The sequence below is a fragment of the Nelumbo lutea genome, chromosome 1 (assembly GCF_056320005.1).
Source record: "Nelumbo lutea isolate HS-2025 chromosome 1, American lotus-T2T, whole genome shotgun sequence".
Lineage (NCBI taxonomy): Eukaryota > Viridiplantae > Streptophyta > Magnoliopsida > Proteales > Nelumbonaceae > Nelumbo > Nelumbo lutea.
The window spans coordinates 191,791,780-191,802,378 of NC_142684.1; the positions used below are offsets into that span (position 1 = coordinate 191,791,780).

At 38.4% G+C, this 10,599-nt stretch overlaps 1 protein-coding gene and 2 pseudogenes across 3 annotated transcripts in view; 2 read left to right on the top strand and 1 right to left on the bottom strand.

Annotated features, from left to right (window-relative positions):
• Positions 1–3,351, top strand: part of SMU1 (transducin family protein / WD-40 repeat family protein) — a 56,702-nt gene extending 53,351 nt beyond the window's left edge. Inside the window, exons 15-16 of the mRNA XM_088961869.1 lie at positions 970–1,021; positions 2,957–3,351. Of these exons, the coding sequence (XP_088817995.1) occupies positions 970–1,021; positions 2,957–3,055 (151 nt within the window). The 3' untranslated portion in view covers positions 3,056–3,351. The remainder of the gene's footprint in view (positions 1–969; positions 1,022–2,956) is intronic.
• Positions 3,352–4,516: 1,165 nt separating this feature from the next.
• Positions 4,517–8,177, top strand: LOC148880055 (RING-H2 finger protein ATL64-like; annotated as a pseudogene). Its single transcript, XR_016104453.1, has 3 exons — positions 4,517–5,205; positions 6,845–6,942; positions 7,620–8,177. The product of XR_016104453.1 is annotated as an RING-H2 finger protein ATL64-like (transcript).
• On the bottom strand, positions 7,665–10,533 carry LOC148880056 (pentatricopeptide repeat-containing protein At1g08070, chloroplastic pseudogene; annotated as a pseudogene). Its single transcript, XR_016104452.1, has 2 exons — positions 8,443–10,533; positions 7,665–7,865 (listed from the first exon to the last, which is right to left on the bottom strand). The product of XR_016104452.1 is annotated as a pentatricopeptide repeat-containing protein At1g08070, chloroplastic pseudogene (transcript).
• Between the last annotated feature and the right edge of the window lie 66 nt (positions 10,534–10,599).

The window sequence follows — 10,599 nt, forward strand, 5'->3', positions numbered from 1 at the left end:
GCAATTTGTCAAATCTCTTATGACAACATCTGTCATGCCAACATTTCTTATTCATTTGATATTGTATTTTATATCACCTTTGCACAACTCTCATTGATTTGTCATGCTCCATTAGTATTGTTGGTTGTGTAATTATATAATCAAAATGATTCCTAGAGAAACTGAATGAGCAATATAGGGTGGTTCTGAGGCAAATGTTGTTAAAATTTACAGAGCAATGAATATTCCATGTGTAGTTTCTGACTTGTTATTTTATCATTGCCTGACTTACTGTGACCCACCTCTGATATAAAACATAACCTTCAATTTCTGTCTATTTTATAAACTTGATTTAATTAATACAACAACATATTTTCTGATTATAATCATTAGATTCCATTCTGAGCAGCAATTTAGTACGAAAAAGAAAGCCAAAGAAGATTAGGTCTGTATCCAGTTAACCCCTCCCCAGACCCCAGATATCTGGGACCAACATTGCATAATGATCTTTAATCATTACATTCCATTGTTCCCCATTTGTATGGTGAATTTACAGAAGGTTTGGGCACTTTGGTTGATCTTGACTTTACTGGCCGAGTTTGTCTTCTAAATTGCTTTGTTTCTTCTCTATAATTGTATTACCAAAAACTTTCATCTTTTTCTAGATTTTTTATGCCCTGACATAGAAAGTCATTTGCTCTTTCATATTATCTTGGTCCTAGTTAGGTTCTGTAATGTTCGTACCCTTCAATGTGCCCCATATTTCCTTTGTCATCGCTAGTTGATTGAAGGACCTATTAACATATAATTACATGTTTTCCTCTCTAATATAATTCAAGGGCCTATATATTAGAACTTGTCAAGTCACCAGTCTCTTAATTTCCTTTTTTGTTTGTTATATGTACATTGGTTGTTTAGTCCACCTTTCTTTTCTGTTTATCATAGTTTCAAGTAAAGTTTGTTAATGAGATCGATTGATATTATTTGCAGGAACATGTATTGCTTCAGCCACCAGTCTGGTAAACTAGAGCATCTAATGAAGGTAAGCTTGAGGATCTGATAATTTGCCTGACCTTGTAATTGCCATGAGTACTTAGTCTGTTTTGATGAATGAATACTAATCTGACTTGGAAATTCACACTTCTATGGTTTATCATTACCTAATAGGAGATTTTATATTGAAATTGCAATGAAGCGTTAGGATCTGATAATGTTAATCCTTAGACACATGCATGCTTACATACATGGATACATGTTTCTTAAATAAACCATTTGGATTTCTCTAGATAATCCAACTTATTTCCTGTGATGTGAGAGATTATGTGGTCAATTCAAACTATCTATTATGTGGTTTATCTTTCTCTGTGATCCAACCACTGGTTGGAGGTCTCATCAATTATTATGGAGTCCTAAGCTCTATTTGTAATTCAGAAGATGCCCAAGGAAAAAGGGGCGTAGCTTGAACATGTGGAAATTGTTCTTTTTGGGAAGAAAAAAATGCCAGAATCTTCTAAGACAAGCATCAATCCAGAGCATCGGCCATTGATTGGATTGAAGTCAGAGTTAGTCATTTGGTAAAAACAAAGGGTGCAATTCCCCCTCCTCACCTCCTCCCCCCCAATTGACTGGATAAAGATGAACTTTGATGACTGTAGCAATGTGAACTTTGGGACATCAGGAATAGGAGCCTTTCATAGACATGGAGATTCGATATTGGTATGCTAAAGCCATAGGGATTGGAAATTTGGTATAAGCAAAATTACAAGCCACGGTTCAAGGACTGATATTGGTTTACTACATTAGGTTTTAGAGGCGAAACGAATAGCCTTTGGTCTCTTGGACATCGTTTTCAAGAAGCCAGATTGCTAGATCATAAATTGGATCTATCATTTATTGGGTTCCCCTGTCTGTCAACTTTCTTCTGGATTCTTTAGCTCGAGGACTAAACAGGCAGAGCCTGATTTGGGTTGGTCCTCTGAATGTTATCTGGAGCAGCATTGGACTAGCTCCATGTCAGTGTAAATATATAGTTTTTTGATAAGTGCTATAATTGTATTCTAAAGAGGGAGAGAAACCCTCAAAACTGTACAAAAGTCAATACAATTGAATCATTTATTTTATTCATGTTTATTGTTAAACTATTGACATTTGCAATCACTCGTATATAATTCATGCCCACTGGTTTTGAAAGTACTCTATCATCAAACCTTAAAGAAACTGTATATGTCATGGTGTAAATATGATGGCATACATAGATACTGTTTGAACTTTTTTCATCGATAAGATTTTTTTTACAAGTTACTGGTGAAAAGAAAAATATGCAACAAGTGTTCCTTGATTGAAATTTGCCCTATTAATTGAGGGTGGAGGGAAACGAATAGGAGGCTCCTTGTTTCCCTAATTATGCTGCCATGTATAAAATCTTGGTTTATTAGAATTGTTCTACTTTATTTACATATAAAAGAGCATTCCTTCCTGAGTCTACAACTGACTGAACCAAGGTTTTTAAAACCGGGCTGAACTGGGAACCGTTATGGATTCTGGTTCCCGGGTCGAACGGTCCAAATGGACGACCCACTCTGACAGAAAAAAACGGCCAAAAACCATTGTCCTGGTTGACAGTTCGTCTGCCCCGGTTCCTGTTTTTTCCAGTCTGAACATCCGGTCCAGTCCAGTTTTGGAAACACTGGACTGAACAATATGTCTTGTCTGGCTGATTGGTCTGGAATCTGTGCTGTGTAGTGATGTTTGGTTGACTGACTAAATCCCCAGTGAAAAGAAATCCAAAATATGCATGTCTATGTATAGTGCAAATATGCTTATATGCATACTGAGTTGGGCAGAACTTTGTGCGACTAAGAAAGATGTGTGGATGTTGATTCCTTTGCCAATGCATGATAAGTGTGCAAATTTGACATTGCAAAATATGTGCTTACTTCAATGATTGTATCTTTCATTGTTTTCTGATTGTCGACAGGTACATGAAAAAGATGTCATTGGTGTCACTCACCATCCTCACCGGAATGTGGTGGTTACATACGGTGAAGACTGCACAATGAAGATTTGGAAACCGTGAATTTTGTTTCCATCGGATTTCCCCACCCTCTTTGCAAAACGAGCTTTAAGCTATTTTGTACTATTTCTCATTGGCATCATAATACGGCTCTCTTTATGAATGAAGAGTTGACTGTAATTCTTTTTGTTTTGAAACCCAAGGAAGTGTATTTATATGGCTACTGAATTTGTAAAAAATGTAACATCCAAAAAGGGGAAAAAAAGAACTTTGTAGGGAATGAGAGCCAAACGAATGAGCTGCCTGTAAGAGCAATTAAATTAGAAACAGAACGCAATACAAACAAAATTCCATGCAAACCTGTAGGAATGCAACCTGGGTTGGGACAAAAAGAATGCAAACTAAAGTGGTTAGACTTTGAAGATTGGGCTAGGATTATAGGATTAGAAAATGCAGTTGGTTATCTCGGGAAATCGTATCCAAAACGAATCTAGCCGATTTTATTTTTATACATCATGTATTTATGATACATGGTCCTGATTTTATTTATTTATTTATCAGTTTATGTGATACCCTGATAGGGGGAGGAGAAAGAGTTGTATTAAGTATTTAAATATTGAAGTATAATTGATGATTGAGAATCTTGTGTTGGGTTTGGAAGACCTCAACCCATGCCAACCAGGCCTATGTTGCCACCCTAGAAGCTAAAATCCTGCAATCAACAGAAGTCCAAACTAGATGATTGATGAGTGAATTTATTACATCATCTCATGGCGCTTTGAATGAAAGCGTTAACACTCTCAAGGTCGAACCTAGTGCTAATGGGGTTGTGCCTTGTGGGGTCCATTGGATCAGTCCGCTAGATGTCAATCCAATCAGTGGATTGGCACCATGTATGCGGGTTGGTCCACATTCATTGCCACTATGGGGCATATTAATTAGTCCAATACTACAATGTTGATCAGTTGATGGACACGGAACTGTATCAGCCTAAGCAGGAGTGCGACAACTTGTGTACATCATATTGGAATTTAGCTAGTGGTGTCTACTCAAGTTTAAGGTCTCCACTCACTTTTGCTACCTGGGCTGCTGGCTTCTGCATTTGTATTTGTTTCTCCATAAAATGGATGTTAAAAAAATTTTAGACTGAAATATTTTGTATTTCAGCAAGTAATCCCGTATCTTTATATGGAAAACTTATTATATATATATTTTCTTTTCCTTTTTGCCCAAACAAAATTTCACATAGCCCAAATAATTCGGCATGAGAAGTTTTCCGTCCATTGGCCAGCTTATTAGAACAAATGAAAAACCAAAAAGCGTACTACGTAATAACATAAAGAAGCCAAGCAGGTCGTTACAAAAGATACAGATTGGTCATTGGTGCAACTGAACTGACCCACTTCGCGTCTCTCTCTCTCTCTTTTGTTCGAGTAGAAAAAGTGAAACACAAAAATATCTTAGAGAGTTGGGATAGAATGGAACCTGTACATTATCAGAGTTTCCAATCATTCTCCCACTTTTCCAGATATCGAAGTAAATTGGGAAGGAGAGATGCACCTCTTAAATTAGTAGATCTTATCCAACCAAACGCAGCAAAGAAATGGGAGGATTCCTTAGCTGATCCACGAGAAGAATCTCCTACCTTCTCTCTCTTCTTAATCTTAAATTGTTATTTGCCGCCAAGCTCGCAACCTTCCTTCCATGGCCGTCCGATGCTCATTGCGAATTGGCGGGTCCCTCTAATTGTGACCGCACCGTTGCTGCTCCAAGAGCCAAAAAACAAGATGAGAGAGTCTTCCTTCTCGACATTTCTCCTCTCATCCACACCTTCGGAATTAACTTTGAGTCCATGCAAAGCGATTTCGATTCCAGATGGGTTGTTGGTTTATGACTATTTCCCGCATTCTTGAATCGAAACCTGTATGATTCCTCGAAGTCGAAGCATTCTGATCTGGATTGTTGTAGTTGTTGTTCTTGGTGGTGTCCTTGCGTTCCTTCTTGAAGGGGCGGGTGATCTTGTCTTCTGGGTCTGAAGTGGGTTAGTCTTAGAGATGTTAGCTTCTGGTATGAACTTGATCACAACTGTGATCGGGTTTGGGATGAGCGCGACGTTTATTGTGTTTGTCTGCACAAGACTAATATGCGGGAGGATCCGCACAGTTGAGTCCCGCCCGGTATTCGAGATGGACTTCAGGGCTGATGTTGAGCAGGTATGCTTGATTCTGAATATTGGATTTGGCTGTTTTCTCTTATGATTCATGGTCTATGATCCCTGATCAGGTTATCCTCATTTATTATCTCTAAAATTTCAAACTGAAGTTCTAACGTATATGCTTTACTGAGTTCTGTTTGAGCGGGTTTGGTTTGATATATGGATTCTGTTGTGTTGCCCTTTTTTATGCATCACTTTTCCAGGAGAAATTTGTTTTTTTTTTTGTTTATTAATATTTAGAGAATCATGTTCCTTTGCTTTTTTGTTCTACATTTTTTGCAACTTTTCTTGCTTCAGATATGTTGTAAATTTATAGAAAATCATATACATTTTTCTTAGAAATGTCATAAGATTATATATATATATATATATTTGCATATAAAAACTGAAAGCCTGAAAGAACTGGAAGATTCATTTTACCATTATTTCAATCTGTATCCTGTTGTTCAAGTAGTTGCTACGCCCTATCTTACCACTTGCCTAAAGCAGTGGATGCTGTAATCACATTCAACATCGAACTGAATTAATCACACATAATGCTCTTAACTCAATATTAATGAAAAAAACTTAAAAGAATGACTTTAAATAGGTTTTAAATAATCTAAATAAAGCTTCAATTTAATAATGGGTAATGTAAATGGAAAGAAACTTAAAGGTACTGAAACTGGTCACAATGAGCTTAATTTAAATAACATGAATCAATGAAATTCTAAAATTGACAAATCATTTACTAACTGATTGTTTTCCTTGATAAAAGGTTTCACTGGTAAGTTTTAAATCAAAACCCTTGAGAGTGACAAATGATTAATCCTATCAGAATCATAAGATTTTGATGACATTGTTAAAACATATCCTTTGCATGTCCAGCATGTCTGGAGATATGGATGTGAACAACCAATGTAACTAGGACTGCTTTTGCATGATGCATGACCTTAAACACAAATGAGGCTGGGAATATAAAAAAAATTGTGGTTCAAACTCAATGGTGGTTGTTTGGTTATGAGGTTTGTGTTGCTTACTAAAGGGACATGACCTGTAATTTCCCGTGCAAGTGATTTTTATTTGACATTCTGTGTGGCTATGGAGATTGATTGATAAGTAGTGAAAAACTTGTTTTCCTAACTAAACAGATGCACGGTGCTTCTGCCATTTAAATATGTGTGCATTCCACTAGTGATCTTACTTTAAAATCATGGGCAATATGTAATTTTTTTTCCTTTTTCATAGATAGGCAATTTGTAGTTAGGACAAATATGTGTGCATTCCACTAGTGATCTTACTTTAAAATCATGGGCAATATGTAATTTTTTTTCCTTTTTCATAGATAGGCAATTTGTAGTTAGGACAAACATTCCACCAACTTCCAGGGATTGCTTCCTCATCTTTGTAATTATGTGCCTTTTCTACATGGCAAATTATTATGAAATCAACTGTTTCCCATATCTGGTATGAAACTGTTATCTGTTATGTCAAAAGGTTTTTGTACAACAATAGGTGAGGTATTACCCTTGTTACTATCAGAATTCAGAAATGTGGCAGGGTTGGTAGACTGGAACCTTATTTTATTTCCATCATTCTACCATAATTTTAGAATCTCTGATTCTTATGGTTTTAAATCGTTTGGAATTTGTTGACAGCCAGAACATAGGACTAGTGGGCTTGAACCAGTTGTGGTTGCTGCAATCCCCACAATGAAGTTTAGCAGGGAGGCTTTCAGTTCTATTGAAGATGCACAGTAAGTTTTGATCCTTTATTATCTGGAAATATTCCTTCTCTCTCTCTCTCTCTCTCAGACATACACGTATACTCACACATTCACAAGATGACTCCAGATCTGCTGCTTGCAAGGATCTGTGTATGGGCTATATCCAATCATGGGTGAACACATCAGTGTTTTCTACACATGGGGCCCCATCTAGGTTTACAGAACAGTGGTGTATTCACTCATGATTGGTTATGTGGACTGTTATACACAGCCTTGCAAGCAGCATATCCCAACGCTCACAAGACCATTTAGTGAGTGGTAATATGATCCTATGTGGGAAATTTTTGTGGGGCCTGATCTAGGGAGACCTTGATCCTTTCTTACGTATACTTTAGACAATTTTAAGGAGCCTCAAGGCAAGTAACGGCAGGGAAACGTACATTTTTATTTTGTCATGTACAACACTGAGGTTTGCAACCCAACTAAAAATTTCTATTACGGTTGGTAACCTAAATTTTACAGTTACTAGTTAGCATACATGTAGGTCTTCAGTGACCCCATATAGTTGTGACAAGGCTTAGTTGAGTCGAGCTCCTGTTAATAATAACTCATGAAGAGGTACTATACTTTGGTGCCTGCAATTTTGTCTTTTATATTTGTAGTTATAGTTAGGATATTAAGATTTTATTATGTTTATGTTACTGCAGGTGTTCAATATGTTTGTCTGAGTATGAAGAGAAAGAAATATTGCGAATTATGCCCAACTGTAGCCACAATTTTCATTTAGCCTGCATTGACCAGTGGCTACAAAAACAATCAACCTGTCCAATTTGCCGCTTTCCTTTAAAAGAATCCTTTGAGAGAAAATGTGGGATCACCGACACTCACTATGCTCCGTTGGTCAATGGATAGTCCTCAGGTTGTGAATGACCAATCTCACCAATGGTTGCTACCTGATAGTGAGCATCCATTAGAAAATGGAGGTAACCAAGACAATCATGAATCAACAACCAGAAACCTAGAATCTGCTCCTATTACAGAATCAGAAACAAGGAGATAGCAAAAGCAAGGAGATTAGTGGATTTCAGAGAATATATTATTCCTTGGCTTCTTGGAGGCAATGAATGCATTTAAAGGAATCCAACATGCAACTGAAATTTCCCTGAATTCTGATCTATTGGTGAATTGTTGCAATTACAAAATGTATCTGGGTCTTGAGATGTTGAAAATTTCCATGAAAATAATTTTGCAGTTGACATTTCTTACGTCTCATTGGTACTGAATTCCCCACAATCTCTTACAATTAACTTTTTGGGTTACTTGAATACCAGATAAGTAGTTGCCTCATGCCTGCTAAAGGGACTGGGTATATAATTATATATTATAAGTAGGGATTCTTTTGAATGTTTTGCGGTAATTTTCATTGTTAACAAAAAAAAAAAAAAGAAAGAAAGAAAAGAAAAAACGTAATATTTGGCACTGAAGGATGAGTTTACATATGAATTGCTCACAAATCATTTTTGTGCTTACCAATAAATACCGTAAGTTATTTTACCAGAAATCCTTGCACGAACATGAACCCTCTCTGAAATGATGAAAGCGACTCCTGTCCCTTGCTATTATCTCCCGATTAAATGCCTTGGAGATGACCTTCACAAAAGAATGGCAATCCTTGCAAACCCGTAGGTTCTTCACAATCCGAATTGGTGAACCAGGGGTAGTGTTTATTAAGCCAAAAGCAATAGCCAGCTTTTCACTGTGTAAGAAGAGAGAATTTTCTTTCTCTTCCTCTTCTATATCAAACAAGACCTCCGTGGTGCTCGGAACATGGCTACCAACCAACTTGACCCTCTGACACATCTCTTCCACCATCATATATATCTCCCTAGTTTGATGGTGTGACCTATCACCTGCAACAAACTGATGAATCATACCATTCATCTCAATCCAACTGCAGCCTGGGGTTTTCTCTATCCCTTTCAATGTCATCTGGTTCCTTATTTTCAGCGCAGCATCCCATTGGTGAAAACCAGCATAGAGATTTGATAACTGCACATAACGTCCACAAGAATCAGGTTCTAATTCGATTATACGCTTACCCACTTTGTCTGCAAGCTCAAGGTGCCTTGCACTTCTACAGGCGCCAAGAAGAGTAGCCCACAAGGCTGCACTAGCCTTGATGGGCATATCCTCTATGAAGGACAAAGCATCGCTGACGAGCCCAGCTCTACATAACAAATCGACCATACATCCATAGTGTTCCATCCTTGGTTGAATGTGATAGACCTCTTTCATTGATTTGAAGATCTTACTGCCCTCATCGACCAATCCTGCATGGCTGCATGCACATAACAATCCAATGAAGGTCACGTCATCAGGCATTACCACCCCTTCATGCTTCATCTGCTGGAAAAGCGCCATCGCCTGAAGGCCATGACCATGCATTGCCAGCCCTCCGATCATTGTGTTCCATGTGAATACATTTCTTACTCTCATATTGTTGAATACCTGGAGGGCAAAATCTATGCTCCCGCACTTGGCGTACATGCCAACAAGGGCTGTATCGAGAATGATGTCATGGTCTATTCTGTACTTGTCAATTAAGATATGGATATACTTGCCTTGGTCCAGTGCACCTGTCTGAGCACAAGCTGATAGCACGCTCACGAGTGTCACCCCATCTGGTCGGATCTTCTCTGACTGCATCTGCCCGAAGAAAACCAGCGACTCTTGGAAACAACCTGAGGTCGTTAACCCAGAGAGCATGCTAGTCCATGTCAGCACATCCCTCTCGGGCATCCTATCAAAGAGCTCTCGTGCAGAATCCAAATCCCCACATTTGCAGTACATATCAAGGATTGCATTCCCCACTCGAAGGTTCTTCTCCAGGTCGAGTTCTTTTGTGTAAGAATGGAGAAATCTTCCTTGTTCCAAGTCATCTGATTTGGCACAAGCTGAAAGCAAACTGAGAAATGTCATAGCATCTGGTTGAAGATTATCTGATTTCATTAGCTCTTCAAACCAAGTAAAAGCCTGCTCATAAAAGCCTCTTTCGATATACGCCCCGATCATGACATTCCATGTCACAACATCTCGTAGAGGATTCCCATCAAACAACCTCCGAGCGGCATCGAAATAACCACAGTTAGCGTACATCTGAATCAAAGAATTGAGCACAAACACATCGGATTCGAGTCCAACCTTCACAATCTCACCGTGAAATCTCCTACCCAATTCGGGTGCCAATGAGCGAGCACAGGCTGTTAAGACAAAAGGGTAGGTGAAGTTATCGGCTGCAACACCAGAGCGAATCATGAAGTAGAAAAAAGAGATCGCCTCAGATGGATTGCCATTCCTGGTGTAGCCTCTGATCATGGTGTTCCAGATGAACATATCTGGGTTTCCAATCTGGGTGAAGATTTTGTGGGCGTAATTTAGATCCCCCATTTCGGATATTGCAAGGAAGGATATGAGCTTGCTTACGACGCGATTTTCATCGAAGAGATGGTTACGGAGGAGAAATGCGTGAGCTTGCTTGGTTTTCTTGATGCTAGTACAGTGGTTCTTGAGCCAGTCCGTGGACATATGTTTAATCCATTTCGAGCAGGAAGAAACCATCATCCCGAAAGAACCTTCATCTCAGTCCGAATTCAGAAGAACTCATCATCAGTCCGTCGACATAAGGAA